We start from the raw sequence: 25,918 nt of genomic DNA, 5'->3' as shown, positions 1-25,918 counted from the left end.
TGCTGGTTGATCACCAATGGCCAACCATGTGCCCCCTGTTAACTCCTGTGTGCCAGCAGCAAAAGAAAGAGGGTGATCTTTCGAGGCCGAAAATTGTCCTAGAGCAAATATGAGAGAAACCATTGTGAGAGGCCCTATGACTGCCATTGCATGGGGTTCCCTCGACCTCAGGCATCTAGATCCTGCAGCCTAGCCATGCGGTGCATGCGAAGAATGGGGCACCTAGAGTCTCCTCCCTGTCAGTAAGATCACGCCAAGTTCACTCCCCTGGGTCCCATCGGAGGTATGTGAGGGGCCGGCTTTCCCAACTTTGTAAACGCTAGTCTCTCCCTGGCCACCTTGGGCGGAGGGGGGTTCAATGTGCCACTTATGTGCTTGAAATCCCATCACCCTCACCCTCTGTAAGGTGCATCCACTGAAGTCATCCAAAGGGGGCTTTGATCTCTCTAATCTGCCATGGGGTCCAATCAAAAAAGTGAGCAAAGCACAGCTCTCATCCATTCCATGAACTGCTAAGAGAATAACATGCCTAGTAAACACGCCTAGCCGCTGCGCGGGGGGGGAGGGGGGGGGGTCGGTTATAGGGGTCAACCACTCCTGAGGAATAGCAGAGTCGATGTCGAAACTAAGTCTATTTCTACCTCGGATTGTAGCCAAGCCTCTCTCCTGAGCCTTAGGGGAAAGTTGTCTGAATGCAAGCCAATCTCCAATGGATCTGGCAGGTCCTGTGCTCAATGCACCCCAAGATAAGGCCGATAGCACGTGGCCACTGGCTAAACGTATTAGGGGGTTCCATATCAGGGGCTGGTGAAGACACTCCTCCGAGGCTGTCGAACTGACTGCTGAAGGGCCGCCCCGAGGTGATCCCAAGCTTGGAGTAGGTTGGTGGCAAATCTGTCCTCAAAGGGTGGGCTAAAACCGTGGGCCCGCATCTCTGTGAAGATACATGTGGTGCTTTGTGGCCAAGGGCCCCCCAAGCTTAGAGTATGGGTTGAAATCTTGGCCAACAGGAAGTCCTCACCACCTGGGAGAAGTCCTCTAACAATCAACTTGCCTAGCAGGGCACGACTTTGAATGGTGGGTTCAATGATGCCTAGGCCCGCTCTGTGTCTCGCGGGCTGAATGATCACTCTCTAGGTTACCTTGGCCCGGGCAAGCCTCCCATCGCTGTCAGCCCACAAAAAGTTGCGGATCAACCGCTGTACCTGACCAATGCAGGCTCGGCACATGCTAGCAAGGACCTTGTTAGCCACCACCACTCGGCCGGCTAAGGAAAGCCTTGAGGACACAAGCTTCTTTTGAATGCTCAGAAGAAGAGGGGCTAGCTATTGCTTCGGGGAGATATCGATGCCCACCTGGCATCCAAGATAGTGGACTAGAGTGCCCCTCGAGATCTGCTAGAAAGCCTCAACTGGATGCCAAGTCGGGGTAGGTGTAGAGCCTACCCAAAAACCACACGACTTGTGCTAGTTGATATGCGCTCCTGATGCATGACAAAAGATCTCTATCGCCCCTGCGAATCTCTAGAGATTCCCCACATCTCCGGATAAGTATGCTGCTGTGTCATTTGCAAATTGTGAGTCAAGCAGCTCCTCCTGAGTACGGATGGGGAGACACAATCCCTGGAGCCCTGTCTCCTAAGTTGAGAGAAAATTGCTTATAGCCTTGGCGATAAATAGAAAGAGGTATGGTGCCAGTGGACAGCCTTGCCGGACCGAGCGAGAAAGGTGAAATCTGTCACCTTGGGCGTCTTGAATGAGAACCTGACTATGAGAGGTTGAGTAGAGGCCTCAAACACCGTGTATCCACTCCACTGGGAACCCCATTCGGTACATCATGCCCTCCAGAAAGCCCCCAGTCAACTCTATCATAAGCTTTCTCAAAATCCAGAAGGAGCACAATGAGATCCTGGCCGAAGTTGTCGCCTCCCAGAAAGTGGAGATGCTGTCCAAAATGCTCCGATCCTGAACAAAACCTACCTGAGTGTCGTAGATAAGGTCGGGGAGGAAAGGCTGAAGTCTTTGGCTGATGGCCTTGGCCAATATCTTGTAGGTGGTCCCAAGGAGGGTGATGGGTCTCCACTGCCGAATCTCGAATTTGTCACTACCCTCCTTAGGAGTCAAGTGAATCAGACCCTCGGAGAGCCTCTCTGGCATGGCGCCTCTAGTGATAATCTCATTGAAGGTTGCTCAAAGGTCGCTTTCCATGAGATCCCAGTGGCGAAGAAAGAAGGAAAGTGGAAGCTCGTCTGCCCCCGAGCATTTGCCTCTAGGAAGGGCTGTCAGGGCCCCCGCTAGCTCCTTTGTTGTGAAGGGAGTCAATAAGGAGCTCCGGAGAGCGGGGGGAACCACCTCCCTCGTGTGCCGCCAGACCCTCTCTCGTGCATCCACCAACTGTGAGGATGGATCTAAAAAATTATGTGGCAATGGCCCTCACATGGGAGGGGGGGCGGGGGGGGGGGGGGGGGGGGGGGAGGATGGAGGAGGGATCAAAAATGATAGCTCCATCCTAGCCTCGCAACTTGCCAATACCATCTCTCTGCTTGTGAGGGCTTGCAATCTCAATGAAATCCCCAGTGACCATATCTCCAGCCTAGGTCCAGAAGGAAGCTTTGGCATGGTATCTGTACTCCACCCTCCTCTCCTCTATGGATCTGATCTCTGTACAGGCGGTAGCAAGATGACTCTCAATCCACGGGCTATCGGGGGAACTCTCCTGGAGACAGTGGGAGAGAAGCAAGACCCCGCGGAATACTCCTCTCTTGCTCACGGAATCCCGCCAATCGGCTCTGTGCTACCTCTTGCTGCAAAAGAACTGCTGATCTCGTCGAGGCCCGCATCGAAGGTGCATGCGGCAGAACTTGAGATAAAATCCAGTCCCTCCCATATTTGCTCTATCCTACTGCAGATCTCAAAGTCCCATATGAGGCTGTCCGGAATTCTAGTTGTCTTGCCTCCAGGGGTCCTCCAAGGACAGAATAACGAGAGCATGATCATAGAAAGTAGTGCCCACCATGATACCAATCATGCCCCCACAACCGCAAGCCCCACTCATCTACATAGAAATTATCAAGTCGAGAGAGATTGGGGCCGGTGCTCCTCCTGTCAGACCACGAGGAGCACAGACTCCCGAGGTTGTGCCCAAACTCTAGCAAGTGCCAAGGGTCCTGTCCCCTAAGTGCCAGGATCAACTCCTCCCAAGCAGAGTACTATGAACCTGAGACTGTAGCGGTGCCTCCTCTGAGTCTGTCCTTTGCTGACTCGATCATGGTGAAGTCTCCACCCATGCACCAAAAGTCAGCCTCGGGGAGGGATTGACAGACTGTACTCCAGAACGTGGCTCTACCTGCTGCTGCAACGTTCGGGGCATAAACATTGAGGAAGCCCACACAGTCCTCTCCAATCCTGATGGTAACCCACTTAGCTCGCCTAGTGACTATGACACATGAGCCAGCCACTGCCGGCAAGAGCTGCTCACTAATAGAAATACAAACTCTCCCTTGTGTCCCGGAGGGGCCAAAAGAGGGAGACCAAAAAGTGCGCTCCTGCTTGGTAAAATCTTCCAGCAGCAACGGGTACGCCCCTCGGAAAGATGGTGCTCCTGGAGGAAAAGAATGTTGATGGGTCCTTGAACTGTTGCTCTATGGAGCTCTCCTCTAAGGACGCCTCGCCTCTAAAAGCACTTAGTCCCCCCCAAACCCTGGATGTTCCATGATGCAATCCACATATCAATCTCTGTGGGAGGTGGAACATCGGAACTGCCCTAAACTCGAAGAGTGGGTTTTGATGGGGAGTAGTTACAGTCAAATCCTGGGACAAAGGCGCGCGAGGTGGGCGTGGATCCTGTCCTCCATGTGTCGCCACTCTTTCCGAGCTCGAGAGTAGGCATACTCTGAACTCCATCGGTCACAATGAAGTTATCTATAAGAGGGGGAAAAGGGTACTACAACTGAGATATGAAGGAACACAAAGAGTAGCACCTCCAGGCTAGAGGACACCACCTCCCTGTCCTGATCTCTATGGCCTGAGCCTCCCATCCGAGCCAGGGGCTAGAGATGGGTGAGCACGTCGGTGATGCGCAGATCATGAAGATGGTGTGAAGGCTCTACTGCCTACACCTGGATGGCAGCAGCCACCGACTCCGAATCCCACTCCGTCCCTGGAGTTGCACTCAAGGGAAAGGAGAAGATCATTGCGCCACTCTCTGGTGTGGATGGCCTAGAATGATGGAACACCACACAAATCTGAATGGGATTAGTTTCTTCGACAGGGAAACATCGGAAGAAACTGTAATCCACTGGCAGCCCCAAGATCCTGGGGGGGCCACCTGGCGACTCTAGGGGGAGAGCCCTCATTGGGTAGTGGCGATGGTCATCTCTACTGGCTTCGAGAAATGATGAATCAATTGACGGGCAGAACTCGCCAATTGCCTCCACTCCTGATCAGGTGCTTTCGGAGGGTGGCGGGAATGCTTAGGAGAGGCGGAGGGAGGGGGGAGTGGGGGCTCAAAAGCAATGGACGGGGGGCTGCTGTGGAAAGAGTCGGAGGTGAGGGTTGAGGATGACGGGGGGGGGGGTGGGAGGAGGTGGAGGGGCATGGGGAGTCTGGGAAGAGGGAGATGGAAGCGATTGGGAGTGATCCACCGGAGAGGGAGAGTGTGAGGAGGGGCTTGCTGGGGGCTTAGTGGGGCTACGGCCTTGAGACCTGAGGGGCCGGAGGTGGGACCCTCAAAGTCACCCCGGTAGGGGGCGGGGGGTGGGGGGATGGGGTGTTGTTGCGATAAATGCTTGAAACGGTTCTCTGACACAACCGAATCCTCCTGTACTTTGCCAGCCTAGCACGCACGGTGATGCCGATCAGCTTTGGAAGTTGGCCTGCAGTCTTGGCGCGGGCCAACGGTTTGCCACTCTCCGATAGCATAGTCGTTCGCGGTCGGGTTCTAGTGCTTTGGTGCCTGAGGGCTTGCATCTCTCCTGGCCCCGTGAGGATGATCTGAGTTGGGGGGGGGGGTGGTCTCCTGGACTGGCGATGAGGACAAGCTCTGGCGAGATGTCCCATTTGAAGCATTGGCCTGGGAGGCCTGAGTACTCTACTCTCTGCAGGATGGGGTCTACCGGGAGGCAAGGAAGGGATATGACGTGAGGCACCGTGTTCGGTGAGGCAATACAGATTCGAAGGGATGGAATCTTGGCCGCCCGTACGAGGGTCAAAGGGGCAATAGGGGGGATTCTATCACTCTTCCAATGGCTCCACCAATCACCGGGAGAAGAGGAAGGTATTCCTTCCTAAGGCATGGGAAGCAGACTGTCACGGGAAAGCCTGAAACACCAGCCAGTGGGTCGGATGCGGGGTCTACCACCTTGCAAAGAAGGCTTGGGCCGTACTACGCAGTGCGATGGGGCTCACCTGCATGACTCTATCTGACACGTTGGTGAGTCAAACTCAACTTGGTAGTAGTCGTGCCCCAAAGGATGAATATCGGTGACCTTTACAGGCACTCCAAGGAGGCTAGCCTGTGGAAGATCCTTAAGTTGTTTGCCTGCTGAGCGGCTACCAACAATCTTGCACACCAGAGTGGAGGCATCTAGGGATGCAACTGTTGAAGTGAGGAGCTAGAGGTCCACTTCTGAGAAGGATAGGCAAGGGACGGCGGCCTCGGTTGGGGATGACGGAGCGGTTGCCATGTAGTCCTCTTGAGGGGTGAAGACCAAAATAGGCCGAAGCTTGCGGAAGGATAAAATGCCCAAGAACTAGAGAAATTGCCGGATGAAAACGGAGGGGACGAGCGAACCAGATTGGAGAGTTGGAGCCCAAGGGAGAAAGGGGGGAGGGACTGGAGAGGCCGCGGGGGAGAGGAGGAGGGAAGCGAGGGAGGGGCAAGGTTGGGGGGGGGGGTACGGCGAGCTAGAGCGAGCGAAAGAGGGGGAGCGGAGGTAGGGGTGGAGCGTAGGGAGGAGAGAGGGCGCAGGCAGAGAGAGTGGCGCTGGAGGGGGTAGCGTGAGAGAGAGAGAGGCATAGTTGCCAGGCGTTTCAGAAACGGCAGGTATGAAACGGGTTTCATACGTTTTGAAACGTTTCATAAAAGGTAAGAAACGGGTACAAAAAGGTTTCATACAAAATAGAAAAAACATGTATATTTTTTACTTGAAATATGGAAAAGAAAAAGCTGTTGACATAACTTATAAGAGACCACATTGAATTCATTTCAATAAAAACAAAATACATGTAAGATATGATGATATCACAAATCACGTGGGTGATCACTGATGACTAAACAGAAATCAAAAGGATCACCACGTGGGTGATGAGTCATGACTCAAAATCCAAGATCAAAATAAATAGCATGTCCAAAGTTCAAACTAAATAACATGTCCAAATAAAATGATACTGGCAGCAGCTGCTAGCTACTATCTGCATCCTCATCTGCATCCTCATGCTCATCCTCATCTGCATCTTCTGCCTTTGCAGCCTCACTCTCAAGGTCACTGCCGGTAGCCGAGTCCTCAAATGCCTCATCCTCTAGAGGTGCAGGTGCACCACTAGTACTAGCCTCTCGAGAAGATCGTGTAGTGCGAGCCGGAGCCATGATCTCCTCATAGAGCATAGAATAGATGTCTCTCTCCTCCTGAGGAATGTCGAGAATCTCCTTGCACTTCATGATATCAATCTTATCTGGATTCACTTGGCGAGGCTCAATGGGATGACCCTTTTGTTCTAGCAATCAGAGATTGCAATGACAAAAGACAAGCCTCTCCAATTGTGCTGAGGAGAGTCTATTTCTCTTTTTCGTGTGAAAAAGAGCCCATGTACTCCAGTTTCTCTCACAAGGCCCTAAACTGCAATCCTGGAAGAGAACTCTCAATGCAATCCGTCTCTACATTGTACAAAAAAATAAAAATAAAAAAAAATGGGATGATGAAAAAAACGCGTTTCATATAGGACGAAATGTTTCGAACCTGTATGAAACGCGTTTCTATGCAACTGTGGAGAGAGGGGGGGGGCAAGGCGGGAGGAGATTTCCACAAAATGGCTAGATCGGAGGTCATCCATCACCTTAAGGTTTTGTGGTCTGGATGGCTAGATCAATTTATGGAAACTTCGAGTTAAGTGCGCATTGGCATGAACACAACTAGGATGAGTGACCTCTTGGGACTTGGCTCCCCACTCAATTTCCAACATGGTATCATAGAGCCTGCTTGCCCCCCCCCCCCTCTCTCTCTGCCAATAGCTAAACATATAATGGGCCTCATCCTCTTACCGCTCCTGTGGTGCGTACTCTGCATATTCTCTCCTCCTGTGTGATTTCCTCGGCTCTGCCACCCGAGCTGGCCAATTGCAGGCCAATCACAATACACACAGCATGTGACATGTGGTCTATGAGACCAAAAGTAGTAAGAGGATCCCATGTGATACTGAGCCATGGAAAAGACTAAAAGAAACTAAAACATTCATACAAAAGGATAGAATAGCTGTATGTCTATCCGATGTCTGTGCAATATCCTGCATCTCAGGCTGGTGCCTTAATAGTCTTTCTCTTTGGTGCCTCAACTCTCTAATCTATGTAATGCGTCGGCCCGAACCCGTCCCTAAAGAGACAGTGGTAGCGGCTGTGTATGTCATAGTAAACTGGGCATCTAAGTAATGCATCACTTGTGATAGGGGCCCAAACCCCTCCCTAAAGAGACACTGTCATGACCCTATGAAAATGGAACAGCACAAGTGTGGGCATGGTGGTTGCAGAGCAAAATAAATATTAAATGATTCATGTTTGGGGTGCCCGGACAAAGGAAATGATGTGTGGACATCCTCAGGTGTGAAGGGGGACCAAGAACATTAACATTTTTAATGTTCTAACCTTGGGGTGGCCCCTAGGCCTTAGTGGTCCCTAGGGAACTTTAATAAATATTAAAGTTGGGGCCCTAGGATATTTTTGGAGAGAGAGAACTCCACTTTTGGAGTTACACATTTCTCATCTCTCTCTCTCTCTCTCTCTCTTGCTTTTGGGGAAGCGTGGAAGTTTTCATGCATGGAAGAGAGGAGAAGCTGGTCGACTGCATAGAAGAGTGCTGACTGCTATTTTCCGTACAGAAGTGCCCGTACAGATAGTTTGTACAGTCCACGTGGAGGCTGCCCGTACAGTTAGTTGTTGCAAGTACAGGGTACGGCTGTTGCAGGTACAGGCGGCACTGACAGAAACTGAAAATAGATACAGTCTGCGCTGCAGATTTTGGCGACAGCTGTACTGCTGGTACAGGTGTACGGACAGGTGGAGGGTCTGGCGGCGCTGGTACAGTCTACGTTGGCAGGAATAAACAGCAGGCGGCTGTTGTGCAAGTGCTGTCCTGTACGGTACAGGTGGCTGCAGAGGCTGTACGGACAGGTACAGTAGGGTTTTACTGACCTGTACGAACATGTACAGCCGATTTCAGATTTGTTCAATTCTGAGCAGTAGCAGGCAGTGTATCTCCAGTTGCAGGGAGAGATTTTATCAGAGTTTATTTGGTGCAACAGTCAGGTGGTTGCAGGGGGAAGAGTACAGACAGTCGTTGTCAAGTACAGACTGGTACGAACTGTCCCACGGGTGCAGAACCACGTGCTGATTTGGTAAGCTCTGAACTTGTCCATCTTGCTTTCTTTCCATTGGCTTATGTCTGCTGCAGAGTAGTGTTATCTGGCCCCTTGTGAGAGGAGGGGTATGGTAGATTGAAAGGGTGGAAACAGAGATTGGACAGTGGATGTATATGTGAACTAAGTTGTGGAACCATGTACATGAGATATGCGAGATGTGTGCTCAAGGCTGCCTGGTTGAATTGTCTTGGCTGATCAGAGGGAAGCACAGTGTTGCTTTTGTGGGACACAGATCTGTGTGTGTGAATCCTTTGTGCTAAGAGGTCTTGTGGGCTGCCAGATTGGACATACAGGTGTATTCTCCTGGCTGGTTTTGTTGTACTCAGCTTTACATCTTTTTGAATTTGAATAAAGAAATACCGAAAGGGGCGCCAAGCTTTGGGGCCAACAGGTGTCGTTCTCATTTCAGTTTTGGGGCACTCTAGCTCCAATTAAATTTGTTTTTATATCTGGACTACAAGTGGAAGGGTGCCTGCTAGTCTATCGCACTTTGGTTTCTACTAGAGGCCGGTTTCAAGGTTCCGTTTGCCGGGACCCATCATCAACTTTCTTAAGGGGGTGAGCTCGTGGTTGACTCGAGGAAAGTCATCGCTAAAAAATTCAGCAACATGTCTGATACAGAAGACGAATATTTTTTATCATGAAGAGGAAGAGCAAGAGACCTCTCCTGAAAGAAATGAATCTGAAGATATTCTTGCAGGAGAACAGGCTGCAGATGATGAGCAATATGAGAATGTAACCCAGCTAGAAGATATGCCTAGTAAAGAGGAAGATGATGCTTAGTTTAAAAATCGTTTGGCCGGTGTTATGGATGTGTTTATGAAGCTCACACAAAGTGAGAAGTTTGCTGAATTTATGAGATCCCGTACTGAGCCGAAAAGAAGAAGAAGAAGGTGCGTTCTAAGAACCTTCCTCAGGGTCATAGTGGTGCCTTCCCACAGGATCCATCTTTTGGACACTTTCCGAACATGCAACATGCTTTTGGTGCTAACTCACAGAGTTCTTTCTTCGGGCAGCCATCTATTCCGCAGCAGACTATGCATCCAGGTTATTTTGGTGGTGGCTCTGTGTTCCAATCCATGACCGGGGGTTATCCTCAGGGAGGCATGGGTATGCCAGGGACTTTTGGAGAAAATTTTCAGCCTGGAATGCAGGGGAATATGTATGGTGGTATGCAGTCTGGAATGCAAGGAAACATGTTTGGGGGCATGCAACCTGGAATGCAAGCAAATATGTATGGGGGCATGCAGCCCGGTATGCATAATGGTATGTTTGGAAACATGGCTGGAATGTATGGCATGCCAGGTGTGGGAATTGGTAATGTTGACCCTATGATGGGCATGAATGCTGGGGGTAGCAATCTTGTGAAGCCACTTCCTTACGATAATCTAACGCCTATGGGTAAGGCGAAGGATTATAAGGAAGGGGGAGCTGCTGTGAAATTTGATACATTCAGTGGGGCCAAAGATAAGTTAAAGGCACTTACCTTTTTACAGCAGTTTGATGTTGCTTTTTCTGGTGGAAATTACACAGAGTCCTCAAAGGTGAGAAAAGCTGCGACTTTTCTCAAAGGCAATGCATTGTAGTGGTGGTCTACTCTTCTTTTGCAGGGCATAGCACCAAGCATGGCACAAGTTGGATGCATCAAAATGTGAAAATCTTGAAGATTATAACAAGAAGTTTTGGGAAGCTTTACTCCCAGTTACTTCTTACCGTGCAGTGCCTTTGTCAGAGTAGGTAGAGAAGTATTGTTGTGGGCTGCCCAAGGAAGTGCGTGACTTGTGCATAAAGACTCAAGTAACAAACATGTCACAGATGATAGAGAATGCTATGATAGCTAATGCGTTACTCATTGGAGTCTCATCTGGATTTAAAGGCAGTAAGAACTCGAGCAAGAAAGCTGAAAAGTTAGGGCATGCTTCGCGTGATGCAAAAGGGTCTACTGAGACGCGGTATAAGAAGTTGCCAATGCCCAAGAGAACTCCTGAGGAGAGACAGGCTTTGAGGGACGCTCGGAAATGTTTTTACTGTACAGAAGAGGGACATATGTCTTTTAATTGTCCCAAGAGAAAGTCCCAAAAGGACTCTGACAATAAAGGAGAGCCCAAGTCAAAGAAACCAAAATCTTCTGCAGGGTTAGTTCCTGATCTTGTGGGGGAACAGCCAGGTGGTGAAGAGTCTGAGTTGTGCAGGGCATAGGGCAAAGTGAGAGATCAAAATGCCTTGATATTCTTTGACACATGTGCTAGAGCCAACTTTATTTCACCAGATTTGGCTGGCCGATTGGGGATCCGCGCAGAGGAGATGGGGCCGTTACATGAGGCTAATATGGCTTGTCCAGGGTATGCTGAACCCGTCACTCCTATTATTGGGAAGTTCAGGCTTCATTTGCAGGGTTATGTGGACAGCGAAGAGTTTTTCATCATGCCACTTGATGGATGTGATGTTTTGTTGGGTATGCCACGGTGCCACAGAGTACATGCGGTGGTGGATACATACAATAGGAAGATCACTTTGACTCATAGAGGGAAAGAACATGTTTTGGATGTAAAACTTAAAGGGGAGTATGTTCCTATTGTATCAGCTTCGGCAATTTCATCAGTAATGAAAAAGCATCTTTCCGCGTACTTGATTTATGTAAAGGATGCAAAGGATGATGAGTCTATGTCTAATTTGTCTATGTTAGATAAGGACAGGACTGATTTCTTATGTGGGTTCCAAGATTGTTTTTCCGAGTCATTGCCAGGGGAACTTCCTCCTGAAAGGCCAGAAGATCATGCCATTGATCTAATTCCTGGTCGTACTCCACCAAATAGACCGCCGTATCGTGTTAGTGCAGCCCAACAAGAAGAAATTATGAGTCAGGTACAGGAACTCTTGAATAAAGGGTTGATACAGCCTAGCTTATCACCCTTTTGCTCACCTGTACTCTTAGTGCAAAAGAAGGATGGTTCTTGGCGCATGTGTATTGACTACAGGGCGCTGAACAAGAATACCATCAAGAATCGATTCCCCATTCCGAGGATCGATGACATTTTGGACCGCTTACAGGGCTCCACAGTTTTTAGTCGGATTGACTTGAAAAGCGGGTATCATCAGATACGTATTAGACCCGAGGATGTGCATAAGACAGCATTCCGAACCACTTTTGGGTTGTATGAGTTCTTGGTTATGCCCTTTGGTTTGACAAATGCACCTGCCACATTTAATAGAATGATGGACAGGATTTTCCGGCCTCATAGAGTGTTTGTGGGCACATTCTTTGATGATATGATTGTGCATTCACAAACTGAGGAGAAGCATAGAAGGCATTTAGCCATTGTGTTTGCAGAACTCCGGAACCATAGGCTGGTTATTAATGGCAAGAAGAGTGAGTTTTTCTTGCAAGAGATACACTTCTTGGGACATATTGTGTCTAAGCATGGAGTCCGTATGGATCCATCGAAGGTGGAAGCAATTCTTAATTGGCCAGATTTAAGAACCATGCATGATGTACGCAGCTTTTTGGGATTGTGTTCCTATTACAGGCGGTACATACGGTATTTTGCTGAAATTGCTTCCCCCCTTCATGCCTTAACAAGGAAGGCAACTCCGTTTAGATGGGCTGATCAGGAAATTACAGCCTTCAAAAAGCTTAAAGAAAAGCTTACTTCGGACCCAGTATTGGTATTACCGGACCTCCGAAAGGCTTTTGTTGTCCAGTGTGATGCATGTGGAAGTAGCATTGGAGCAGTTCTCATGCAGGAGGAACATGTGATAGCCTATGAGAGTAGAATATTGCAAGATGCCGAGAAGCATTTACAGGTTTATGAGAAAGAGATGTTGGCTGTAATTCACGCTCTTTCTACATGGAAACACTACTTGCTTGGGGCTGATTTCACTATGTAGACAGATCATCAGACCTTGCGTTATTTCCTCACGCAAACTAAGCTTTCAGAGAAGCATATGCGATGGGCAAACTTTTTGTCTATGTTTCACTTCCAGATTGTGCATGTGGAAGGCAAAAAGAATGTTGTGGCAAATGCTTTGTCACGCAAGCCAGAGGTCTCTGCAGTTTCACTTGCTTATCATCATGAGCTTGATGAAATGAAAGAGCAGTATGCCCATGATGAGGATTTTGAAAGGTTGTATGATCAGATGTCTGAGGGTCAGCGGCATGAGCACTATACTCTGAGGGATGGGTTTTTGTTAATGCATGGCAGACTGTGTGTTACCAGGCCATTGCGACTCAAGGTTATGATTGAAAGTCATGCTCCACCGTATGCAGGTCATAGAGGTATTGACGCCACGGTAAAAGCAGTGGAGACTTTCTTTTATTGGCAAACCTTGAGAAGAGATGTTGATGCCTTTGTTAGGCAATGCATTGTTTGTCAGAAGGTAAAGTTTGACCGTCAAAAGACACCAGGGTTATTACAGCCTTTACCTATTCCAGATAGACCTTGGGAGAGCATTGCCATGGATTTTATATTTGATCTTCCACGGACACAAACGGGCAATGATGGCATTTGGACTATCATATGCAGGTTCAGTAAGCAGGCTCATTTCATTCCCGTGCGTAAGACGATCAAAGTTGATCATATGGTGAAGTTGTTCATGGCGAACATCTTCAAGTATCATGGCTTGCCTACGTCTATCATTAGTGACCGTGATCCACGGATGACGAGTTTATTCTGGAGAGGGTTGTTTGACAACATGGGTACAACTCTCAAGTTTTCATCTTCATTTCATCCACAAATAGATGGTCAATCGGAAGAGGCTAACTCTACAGTGTTAGATCTTCTCAAGTGTTATGTGTCAGAGCACAAGCAACAATGGGAAAAGTATCTTCCTTTGGTAGAGTTTGCATATAACAACACTGTCCATACCTCGACGGGCAAGGCGCCTTTTGGGATTGTGGAAGGGGGGAAGAAGGTACCACCCATTTTGCACACAAAGGATAAGATTTTTGAGGCTGATCAGTATGTGGAGAATATGGATGAAGCTTATCGGAGAGTTAAGTTGGCAATCCAGAAAACTCAGCAGAAGCAAAAGAAAGCCGCATTCCGTCACAGACGTGCTTTAGAGTTTGCATTGGGTGATTGGGTTCTTTTGCGATTTGAAAAGGCTAGACTCAAGAAGATGAAGGGTAAAGAGCGCTTATTCCCTAAGTTGAGCATGCGTTAATATGGGCCTTTTCAGGTATTGGAAAAGATTGGTGAGGTGGCCTATCGCTTGAAGCTACCTATCACTGGAGGATTCACAATGCATTTCACGCGAGTCTCCTTAGACCTTTCCGTGGGGATGTGCCTGAGGATGTATCAGATGAGGCTCAGCTGAGGAACTTGATGAGGTTCTTATTCGAGAGCAGATACTGGCACATAAGGAAAGAAAGGTACGAGGTAAAGTTTCCCGTCGCTATCTTGTGAAGTTCAAGAACTATTCACCGATGGATGCGAAGTGGATGGAGGAAGGTGACTTAACAGATTCACCTCAGGTTTTGCAGCTTTATCTCGATGCCTTTGAGTTGGAGCCGACTCTTGTTTTGGCTCATTCAGGTTCAGTAGAGCATGTGTCTGGAGCATTGCCTGATGTTCAAGAGGGGGGTAGCACCTCCACTCCCTTGATACAGACAGGCTCAGATGACATCTAGAGGTCACTTGGTGCAGTTTTTGTCTCACCCGAAGGTACTGATGGCTGACAGTACATCTGTTTATGGGACTTCTATGATATATGTGTACTAGTCACATTGGATGTTGTGGTTGTGTATGGTTCACAGTGGTATACAACTTGGACTACTACTACACCATTGATTTGCAGTGAATGATGTTACATATGCATGGCTTAGAGAGATTGAGACGCTGATCTTGCCATATTGTATATTTCACTTTGAATATTTTGCTGTATCACCAGAATGCAATTGAGGACGCTTGCCATTTTTCAAGAGGGGGGTATGTCATGACCCTGTGAAAATGGAACAGCACAAGTGTGGGCATGGTGGTTGCAGAGCAAAATAAATATTAAATGATTCATATTTGGGGTGCCCGGACAAAGGAAATGATGTGTGGACATCCTCAGGTGTGAAGGGGACCAAGAACATTAACATTTTTGGATATTTTTGGAGAGAGAGAACTCCACTTTTGGAGTTACACGTTTCTCATCTCTCTCTCTCTCTCTCTCTCTCTCTCTCTCTCTCTCTCTCTCGTTTTTGGGGAAGCGTGGAAGTTTTCATGCGTGGAAGAGAGGAGAAGCTGGTCGACTGCATAGAAGAGTGCTGATTGCTGTTTTCCGTACAGAAGTGCCCGTACAGACAGTCTGTACAGTCCACGTGGAGGCTGCCCGTACAGTCAGTTGCTGCAAGTACAGGGTACGGCTGTTGCAGGTACAGGCGGCACTGACAGAAACTGAAAACAAGTACAGTCTGCGCTGCAGATTTTGGCGACAGCTGTACTGCTGGTACAGGTGTACGGACAGGTGCAGGGTCTGGCGGCGCTGGTACGGTCTGCGCTGGCAGGAATAGACAACAGGCGGCTGCTGTGCAAGTGCTGTCCTGTACGGTACAGGTGGCTGTAGAGCCTGTACGGACAGGTACAGTAGGGTTTTACTGACCTGTACGGACAGGTACAGCCGATTTCAGATCTGTTCAATTCTCAGAGATTTTATTAGAGTTTATTTGGTGCAACAGTCAGGTGGTTGTAGGGGGAAGAGTACAGACAGTCGTTGTCAAGTACAGACTGGTACGAACTGTCCCACGGGTGTAGAACCACGTGCTGATTTGGTAAGCTCTGAACTTGTCCATCTTTCTTTCTTTCCATTGGCTTATGTCTGCTGCAGAGTAGTGTTATCTGGCCCCTTGTGAGAGGAGGGGTATGGCAGATTGAAAGGGTGGAAACAGAGATTGGACAGTGGATGTATATGTGAACTAAGTTGTGGAACCATGTACATGAGATATGCGAGATGTGTGCTCAAGGCTGCCCGGCTGAATTGTCTTGGCTGTCAGAGGGAAGCACAGAGTGTTGCTTTTGTGGGACACAGATCTGTGTGTGTGAATCCTCTGTGCTAAGAGGTCTTGTGGGCTGCTAGATTGGACATACAGGTGTATTCTCCTGGCTGGTTTTGTTGTACTCAGCTTTACATCTTTTTGAATTTGAATAAAGAAATACCGAAAGGGGCGCCAAGCTTTGGGGCCAACAGGTGTCGTTCTCATTTCAGTTTTGGGGCACTCTAGCTCCAATTAAATTTGTTTTTATATCTGGACTACAAGTGGAAGGGTGACTGCTAGTCTACCGACTGGTAGTGCCTGTGTATGTCCCAGTAAACTGGGTATCTAAGTTTGTAATGCTCCTCAGACTCAACTCAATCTCTCCACTAGTACTCCATAGCCTGCATACCTGTCCGTCTCGTGCGACATAGTTGTCAGGTACAATACCGTATGGTTCGTACGATACGATACCGTATGGGAAAATATGGTGTGATATAAAAAAATTTCTTATCGTACGGTCTTTTAAAAAAAAACTTACAAACTTTAGTATTTTCAATTTCAAAGAGAAGACAAGTTGTCACATGACTCAAACCAAAATTCCATTAAAACCAAGTTGAAAACATACATAGATGTTAGGCTAAAGCCTAAGTCATACAATTCATGGCGCTCTAGGCGCATGTAGCCGTAGTAGTAAGTACAAAAAGTGGTGCACAAAAAAGGGAGGCTAGAGGGTTGGCGCTAGAATCTAGATGGAGAAGTGATCACTATCAAAATCAGAGCTCTCGCTAGGATCATCTCCATCAGAAGAGTGCCTATCGGAGGGCTTGCAGAAGTCACCCTCGCTAAGGATGTTGCCCTCGTCATCAAACTCGGGCTCTCTAAGCTCCTGTGACAAGGCAATCGGAGCGTCCTCATTTGCAAGAGTGGAGGAAGAACTGCTAGACCTCATCGTGTGTTTTAAAAAATTACTTATAAACTTAGGTATTTCCAATTTCGAGATATGGAGTATTTTAAAAAGGAGGAAAGCATCATAATACAGAGGAAATCTCAAACAGCCATAGACAAGCAAAAACAAGACCATTACTCCCAAAAAAAAGGGATTTTTTTAAAAGAATAAAAAATCCCCAAAAAAAAATTTTCTCGAAAAAATCCATACAAGTCCGTACGGTATTCCGTCTGATATGCTGTCGTACGGAGATAACTATGTCGTGCGATGCCCTCGGCTCTCCTTGTCTCTCAATCTGAAGGCAGTGTGATGACATCCTCAGCTGACCAATGGCAATCCTCATGTAGTGGGACGTGTCTTTGGAGATAACTCGGCCTCTCAATAAAACCATCCTCAACGTCCCTCAAGAAATGCTCTGTAGGACTGAAGCTTCGGTGAAAGATTGGTCAGGGATAATATCCATGTCTAGTGTGTATGAAGTCTAATCAGATATAAACGGATGATGCGGTTGATCTTCTGCCTTGAGAGATCAAGGAAGGGGGGAGTTGAAGCAGTACTCAAAGAGGGGGAGGCGGTTCATCCCAAAGCCACGTGATTCAAACCAAGTGGTGATGTGTGCATACCAGTAACTGCTGACTCTCATGTGCCAGCTGTCTAGAGAACTCCAAGGCCAATTGTGGGAGGCGATCTCTATGCAATGTGTAGATGTGCTGTATGTATGTGACAGCCTGGAACAAGGCATCTATAACGAGAGGGGCTGATCCGAACTTGGCCAATACTATGGCATGTGGCACTGATGGCTTACTCCTGATCATGTGTGAGCATCATAACCTACAGTCTCTCCACTCTGCCAATTCTTCTCTCCCTGGTCTGGCCCCCAATAAGACGCCTCATACATCATTGCCGAGCAGACCAAAGTATCAAATAACCAACATTTGGTACTATGTAAAGTCCTTCCTAAAATCTGCGCTAGACACGGCTGAAAACCAACATTAGTTCTAAAACAAATCATGAGGTAGCAAGCTAGCTCACCTCCCAACCGCGATCCACATCCACCAATCTCCCCCGAGCTAAGACTAGGGCTTTGAGCGCAATCCCATAGGCCCGTGTCCAACTCCAGACTACACTAGCTAGGTGTGAACGTCCTTTGGGCACCGTCTTGTGAACAATACGCGCATCAACACTTAAAATGTAATAGCCACAATGCACAAAACAACTGAAAGATACACCATTGCACAAGATAATCTGCAAGAGACAAGCACTGCACAATACACCACCACTGGGGCCTCGAATGGGCCAACCCCCCTCAATACTGAAGTATATTATTGGAATATTTTAATATGTACAAAATTCCAACGGCTTGCCTGCCAGATAATCCAATGCAATGCAAATATGAAGACAAATTACCCAAACAAAAGTGTGTTGGGGTAGATTGTCGATGTTGGACTCGCCGAATGAGTCAAAGTAGCCTAGCCACCAATCTCATACACCTAGAGGGGAGTGAACGTGAAACTATTGTTCCGAGACCACACACAAATAGGCGCTCTCATACTAGAGCTTGGCTTACACTCTCCTAGAGACCGTGGTTCAAGCCTACATGGTGCAAGTAGACAAATAAGTATATGCACACAAACAGGTACATTCTTTTGTGGATATATAGCTTTTTAAATTAATCATTGGTTGGTTAGGGTAGTTATTGGTATATTGTGTTTTGATATTTTATTGTTAAGTTCTTGGCCTTATTTGTTGTTAAATGTGATAGATTGCACTATACAATGAAATGGTGGATAAAGAGGGAGTTGAAGGTGCATTAGAGGCACGAAAAGCCTATCAAGCGGCCTATGAAGATAGAGAAGTTTCTGCACCAGAGACGAAAATATCAACGGCCCTGAAAGAAAAGGTAATTTTATGCTTAGAATTTGATTGTTGGCAAATTATTTATGACATGACAGAACTCAACCCAATCGGACATAGAGCTCTTTTAAATCTCATGAAGATGGTTTTCAATAGTTGAACGTTTTAGGAGCTGTTTTTACCTGGAATGTGGGTTCTTGTGCTGTCGATTGGTGTTGACAACTTAGCCCTTAGCTGTTTAGTTGCTCCCAAAAAATACTATAAATTTGCATTTAGCACGTGCTGCCCAAAAGATCCCTTATGAGTTCTTGTGATCCATTTTATCCAATTATTTTTTGATTAGGGTCTCTTGACCTCTGTATGGTGTTCAAAACCTCATCAACCTCTCTGGAGCTTCTCATTAGAAAGTTATGATTTTTTAATTTATTTTTTGTATGGGATGTGTATTATATTTTAGACTTTAGAGTTAGGAAATACGGGAAACTTACAGTGTGCTGGTGTAGGGCTGGGGTATCTTGCTTCTAAGGCTGCCTGGCAGTGGGGCTGTATGTAATCCTCTCATGAGAGACTTGGTGTGCTCAAGATGTGGTGTTTCATGGGTTTTGACTCGATTGCTAACTATTGGAACGGTCTCAATTACACTTTGGAACCCTAGGTGGCCTTATTGTACTCTTCAAACTTGTTGGGCAGGGTCAGGAGCCATGCTTTTGAAACATATTGCTTGCTTTTTTATGGTGGATTGATATCACTCACAATATGTGAACTGCGTATGATTGAATGAAATTGGCAAAGTCTCTGAAATATCAGATTCAAAGCATAGGACTTTTTGACACAATTTTTCCGGTTGGTTTTCATGTGTGTCCTCAACGTGCATAGTTTAGAACCCAGCAGGGGAAACGTGGTAAAAGCATGAAGACAATCAAAGCGTTATCTTTACACCAACTGACTTTTTATGGGCTTGTGAGCTTAAGCAGTTTCAACCAGATTGGCTATCCTTGACTCTTTTAACCATCTAGGTTTGACCAAATTTTTAGTATTTGAGGAGTTTCGACTTTGGTTGATCAGTTGATATACGTGTAGTCTCTGCTTTGTTTTTTTGATGCACTGTATTCTGGGCCTTGAAAGAAAGTAAATAAGTATATGAGTATGATATCTGACACATACCCATATATACCCACGCCTTAATGGTTAGAGGTGTTCCAGGAGGTGTCTATTCAATTCAGGGATAAAAAGCATGCCTCAAAACCTGGAAATATTGGGGGGGAGATGCAAGATTGCAGAGCATTTTAGAGTTCGGATAGAGCTGTGTCAAGTACCCAATACAGCAAAACACCTCTCTTTTTCTTGGCATGTGTCAAGTACTCAATACAGCAAAACACCCCTTTTTTTCTTGGCATGTTTTATTTGAGACCACAGATTCTTAAAGTTGTGCTTCACTTGAGTGGCATATCCAATGTAATCCAGGACGATGTCTATTTATCAGAGTCCATTTCAAGAAGCTGCTCTCTTTCTTTAAAACATGTACTCTGGGGAAGTAGTTCATATAAATAAATGCTCAGTTTTCACGTGATCAAGAAACTGGCTATTCTGCGGGGGCTTCACATTATGGGGATCCCAGAGCTTGGCTAAATTTGTACGTGCATTCTCTGGGCTGATTCATGTGGTTGATTATTATATAGATTGATGGGATGCTGCAAGATCTGGAAAAGGAGCTTGATGATGTTGATGCTATGATTGGAGATCGTTGGAAGCTTCTTGACAGGTATTGGAAACTTATTGGAAAGTCGTCTGTGGCCACGGACAAACGTAATGAAAAGTGTTTCTTGTTCTCAAGTTCATGCATTTGCAGCTGTCAGTTTGCATTTCATTACCTGCACCATTGAGTGCATTTGATTGTGATGAGTGTCTTATGTGTTCAGAGACTCTGACGGGAAGGTTACCCCCGAGGAGGTAGCTGCTGCAGCTATGTTCCTCAAAGATAGTTTAGGTCAGAGACCTGTTGAGGAACTCATCAGCAGCCTAGCAAAAGACAAAGGTATGCTTGTTTGCGTCACTATTATCTCCTTGAATGACGTTTGCTTGTCTACTTTTCAAGTATGTTCTTTCTTTTCTATGCCTTTAGAGAAAGGCATGTTCTTCCTTCGCTCTTGACAGGAATGTACCTCCTCAGCAGAATGTAGGTTCCTTATTCAACCAGTTAAAGCTTTTGTTGATTGCAGATGGAAAAATTCTTGTAGAGGATATTGTGAAATTAGGGACTACCATAGATCCAGATGACACGGTGGAAGACAGGCAAGGTCAACATCAATAGCAACGAGTCTGTGAGCGATCTCTTTGATGTTGCATCTATCTTTGTTGTGCAGATGGTTTAGTTCTTTGAATCATGTTCACGAGCAGTCAAACAATGCATCATTTTTACAAGATGCCTGCAGACTGACAGCTTTGCTTGCTGTCAACATTTCTGAAAGTCCTATATATAATTTTTTGTCTAGTACAAGCTGCACAAATTGGCCATTGTGCTGTCTGCTTTTCTTGCGATTACTATTTGAATTCCATACTTGCAAAGGAAATGTTCCATCCTTCTCTCTTGATGCCATTCAAACTATAAGAAGCCTAACCTCAGAAACCTGTAGCTGGTAACATTAATATCTTGTAGGCAAAGAAGGGTGCATGCAGGCTGGCCGTCGGGTGGTGCTAGTTGTGTCTTGTTCTTTGTTGGCAACAATACATCTACATCAACAGCTTGTGGGGGCCAACACCTCTGACATGCAGTTGAGTAAAATTTATGTATCCAGATGACTCGGACTAGCAGGACATGATTGAAATGATATTGTTCTGTAATAAGTCAAAAAGGTGCGATTTCTGTTGAATGTGATCGCAAATGAAGTGATCTTGGCAGTTTGCTTCTGTATCCCTGTACTCATTGTGTACCTAGTTTTGCAGATTGAGGGAGAGAGAGAGAGAGAGAGAGAGAGATTGTGTGTGTGTGTGAGAGAGAGAGCGTATGCGAGACGGGTGCGAGGAGAGAGAGTGCATGTGCACATGTATGTGTGAGCGAGAGGGTTGTGTCTGTGCACACAACAAAGACATGGAGAGAATGCATGTGAGAGACACACAGATATGCGTCTATGTGAGAGAGTCGCACGTAGACACATGCGCACACGCATACAGGTACACAAAAATACTTTTAGGCATATACAAACACACGCACACACACTCACGTGCGCTCACACACACATACACATGAATAGATGTATACACACACGCACACTTGCATACACGTATGCACATATGCATACAAGCAAAAACTTCATGCCGCAGCAATGCGCGGATCACCTACTTGTTGCTAGTTAAGCTATGCACACCATTTTGGATGTGGGAGGCCAATTTGTGAATAAAAGAAAGCTGACCAAGTTTTCTACAAATGCATTATTTAAATCCTCTATGGACTTCAAACATGGAGGTACATTGAGGCTCTCTGTGGTCATGAGTGCGAGCACGAGTGAGACAAGTCCTTCATAGAAGAATACTTCAGCTAAAGGCATATTTTCAAGCTAATGCAAGTTAATTCTATCAAACAAAATCTTACTACTTATGCCTATCCATATTACTCTTGGCAAAGGGGACTTAACAATTACTCCCACTAAGTAGAGGAAAGGTGCACACATAAGCAACGTTCGCTTTGCAATCATACACTACTTACCATAATACAAGCTTGACTTGAGTATCAAGTGTGTCCCTTATTGAAGGGGTGTCATGTATACACTAAGAAAAGGCTTAGAGAAATCCGTGTGATGATTGGATAGGGTAGGCAAAATATGAGCGTCTCCATCTCTGTTAACTTGAGGTACAATATCTGGCCTTCCATATAACTTACCCTCCCAAGCTCTAAATTGCACTCCCTCAGCTTGGGATGTAGTGCAAATTAATGTAAATGCCCATCTAGCCCATGGAGGAAGCAGCATACACAGTAAGATGTGGTTAGGATAGTGATCAAAGGTGGATCATTTTGGACACTTTCCATAGGGCCGTTTTGAGCCTTTGATTTCTAATGGTAGGGCCAATCATATCCAAGCTAACAAACAATTGCCAAACCTCCCCTCCCGCCCCCCCCCCCCCCCCCCCCCACCACACACACACACACACACGCACACACTCCACCTGCACACACATGCCTTGTGTATGTGTTTATATATAATCGTATTACTATAATATTGTTATATATTTAGTATATGTATATTGATTTATATATCATTATTACATTATATTAGTATATATTTACTAATTTTATTTTTATTTATTAATTATAAATTTATATTATATTATTATGTATATTTATATATATTTATGTTAAATCATCATATTTATTATATATATATATATATATATATATATGCCTCCCCTCCCCCCCTCTCTCTCCCTCACTCTCTCCGAACACGTGGGTCCTCCCCCAACACTTGGCCCTCGTGTGTCTCCTACCCTCTCAAAAATTTACGCATAATAGATAGTTTAGATCTCTCTCTCTCTCTCTCTCTCTCTCTCTCTCTATATATATATATATATATATATATATATATATATATATATATATATAATTTATTTACATTCATTAAATTTTTAATTTATATTTAATTTGTTTAATTCAATTTAATTTATATTTTATTGAAATGTACTTTTACTCTCTCTCTCTCTCTCTCTCTCTCTCTCTCTCTCACACACACACACACACACACACACACACACACACACATATATAACTTATTTATTGCATATTACATTGTATTATATGTTTACATATTGTTATTATACATATTTGTATTCTGTATATTTTATACTTTTTTTTAAATGTATCTTTAAATTCGTATGATATTATATTATTTACATTTTCTTCTCTCAGCATACCCCTACACTCCGTGCTGTCTCCCCTATTCCAATAGGTGGTCTCCGCTCTCTCCTCGTGCCCCCCTCTCCCTCTCCCCTCTGCCCTAGTACGCCTCCCCTCCCCTCCCCCATCACACCCCCTTCTCTCTTTCCCCTACCCCAACACTTGGTGCTCTTTCAATTGCCAGCCTCCCAAAAACTTGCGCATAATAGATATCATACATGAATAGACACACACACATACACACACACACACACACACACACACACATATATATATATGGATGTACACACAACACATTATATATTTACACATATACCTATACATCCATATATATATATGTGTGTGTGTGTGTGTGTGACACGCACACACTCACACACACACACACACACACACACACATACAATTTTAATTAAGTAAATTTTAACATAGATTAAATTTTAATGAGTGGTGGTGATGCATGGTGAAGTGTGCTCACTCTGCTCACTCTTAAACAAGTGCATCTTACATATTATGTCTTTTGTCTTTTCTTTACAATGAGAGAGAAAGAGAGACACCTACAGGTTTAAGGAAGGTTTAAGTTCTCATCATGACCTTCTATGAAGTTCACCTTTTAAGAAAGAGGTCTCTATGTTTTCTCTCAAGGAAATCATTAGGTAAGAAGGGATACCTTTCTTTTAAAATTTTGAAATGAGATGAGATAAGAAAATTCAAATTTGAGAAAGGGGGAGTGCGAATCTCTCCCTTTCTCCCTTAGCACTCTCCCTCCTCTTCTTTCAAATTTGAGAAAGGGGCAATGTGAGTCTCTCCTCTTTCTCCCTTGGCTCTCTATCGCATGTCCTTTGGCCACGTGAAAGGAGAATACCTTGTGTTTAATAAGAGTGACATGCGACAGGGGAGTTAAACCTATGCTTAATAGAATAGATAGATTAGGTACACTCAAATTAGTGGTTCAAATGAATCAAGTTGAGTTGCATGCATAGTAGGTTAGATATTCAAATCACCCGACTACCTTGAGCTTAAAGATGCCTCCACAGAGGACTTGTCTCACTCGATGCCTTTGCATAAGACTTGGTTGACTTTCTTTTATTCATAAATTGACCTTCCACACCCAAAAGAGTGCCCCTATCTTAACAAGCAATGTGGTACGCCTAAATTAGTGTTCTTTGTTCTAATTTGACTTGCATGCATGTTACGTTAAAATATCCAACCTTCTCTTTGTTTGTGATTTTGGTGAAAATTCCAAATTGGCCAAGATGACGGGAACACATGTCGATTCACTTTTATGATCACAGTTCATGATTATTGATTTTCCTCTTCCTATGAAAAATAGTTCAGTTACGCCCATGGTATGATCATCAATTCACTCAAGTTCACGAACATGAAGACAATCCTACATACACATCTTGGTCATGTACCCCTTATTGACCAGATGCACCCTTCCTTTGATAGGTGATAGGTTAATACATGTTCTCTTTCTTTAGCAGTTGAGACATACTTTCTTTCTTAGATCAATACACATACTCAAGCTTTTGGATCACAATGATGTTCTCTTCTCCTTGACAAGTCCTCACATATCACTCTTTGAATTGGTAGAATGTGGATCCATTTGAATTTGTATGCATGTACACTTTCTTTAATCGGTACGCCACCAGCCTTTGTCTGATTGGTATGCCATGCACTCTTTTCTAGTAGTAGATAAAAGTTAAGTCTAAGAGTTTTGATCTTGCTTATAACTTATGTACACAAAAATCAAGTCTGCTCTACAATCTTTATGACAGGGCGATTATACTTTATCATCAAAATTTAATGGCAAGGGTTGGAAATTGATCTCAAAAGAAAAGAAAAAGAAAATCTAAGGTATTTGATTACACAATACTCCATTAACAGAACATCAATAATATAACTATAACATACGGAATTTTATTAATACTATGTTTCATTAAAAAGAACATCAACAATATAAGAAAAAAAACAACCATCTAACTATAATCTATCAAGATCACTATTAAACGATGAAGAAAAAAAATGTAGTGGATAAAATGAGGCATCACATACACTCCTACTTCAAAAGCTCTATCCTTAGAGAAAAATAATAGATACTTTAAAGATGGTTTATCCCACTCTTTACTTATATAGGATGTAAATCACAGTGAAGTAAGCCCTCTAATGACTCCATTTCTAAGGTGTCTTAATTGGCTATTTGAAATTGCTTCCTGCTTCACATGTATGGTTTCATGAACATGTAACCTTTGTATCTCATACCATATGATCAAGGTTTGCAACGTACTCTTCAATAAGCTTACATAAAACATAAACTTCACATGTATGGTTCCATCAACATGTAACCTATGTATGTCTTGTAGCATATGATCAAGGTTTGCACACATACTTTTTAACAAGCTAACATAAAACACAAGGTGAACTCATATTTTTGTGTAGTTTAAGCAAGATAAGACAACCCGTCATATCTTCGTAGCACCTTATACATACCTCAAATTTGGAATGATAGGCACTTACCTTAAAAATATCTTATTACATACAAAGTTTCATGTTTATAAAAATTTCCTTTCTGAACGCTTGCACAACTCACTGAAATTTTGGCCAAATTACTAGAAGATTTGAGAGCTATAAATCTATAAGGAATATTA

General features: G+C 45.0%; 1 protein-coding gene across 2 annotated transcripts in view; it reads left to right on the top strand.

Annotated features, from left to right (window-relative positions):
- Window positions 1-21,292, top strand: part of LOC147609540 (uncharacterized) — a 61,063-nt gene extending 39,771 nt beyond the window's left edge. Inside the window, exons 11-15 of one of the 2 annotated variants that reach the window (XM_086787411.1) lie at window positions 18,294-18,431; window positions 20,065-20,147; window positions 20,305-20,420; window positions 20,605-20,702; window positions 21,042-21,292. In XM_086787411.1, the coding sequence (XP_086643537.1) occupies window positions 18,294-18,431; window positions 20,065-20,147; window positions 20,305-20,420; window positions 20,605-20,696 (429 nt within the window). In that variant the 3' untranslated portion in view covers window positions 20,697-20,702; window positions 21,042-21,292. Of the gene's footprint in view, window positions 1-18,293; window positions 18,432-20,064; window positions 20,148-20,304; window positions 20,421-20,604 lie in introns of both variants that reach the window. The other variant, XM_086787410.1, reaches the window with a different exon arrangement.
- Window positions 21,293-25,918: the final 4,626 nt, after the last annotated feature.

The sequence above is a fragment of the Cibotium barometz genome, chromosome 51 (genome assembly GCF_041138505.1).
Source record: "Cibotium barometz isolate CiBa-2024 chromosome 51, ASM4113850v1, whole genome shotgun sequence".
NCBI classification, from domain to species: Eukaryota; Viridiplantae; Streptophyta; class Polypodiopsida; order Cyatheales; family Cibotiaceae; genus Cibotium; species Cibotium barometz.
The sequence above is the reverse complement of the archived record's forward strand: the minus strand, read 5'-3'. Positions and strand labels throughout refer to the sequence as shown.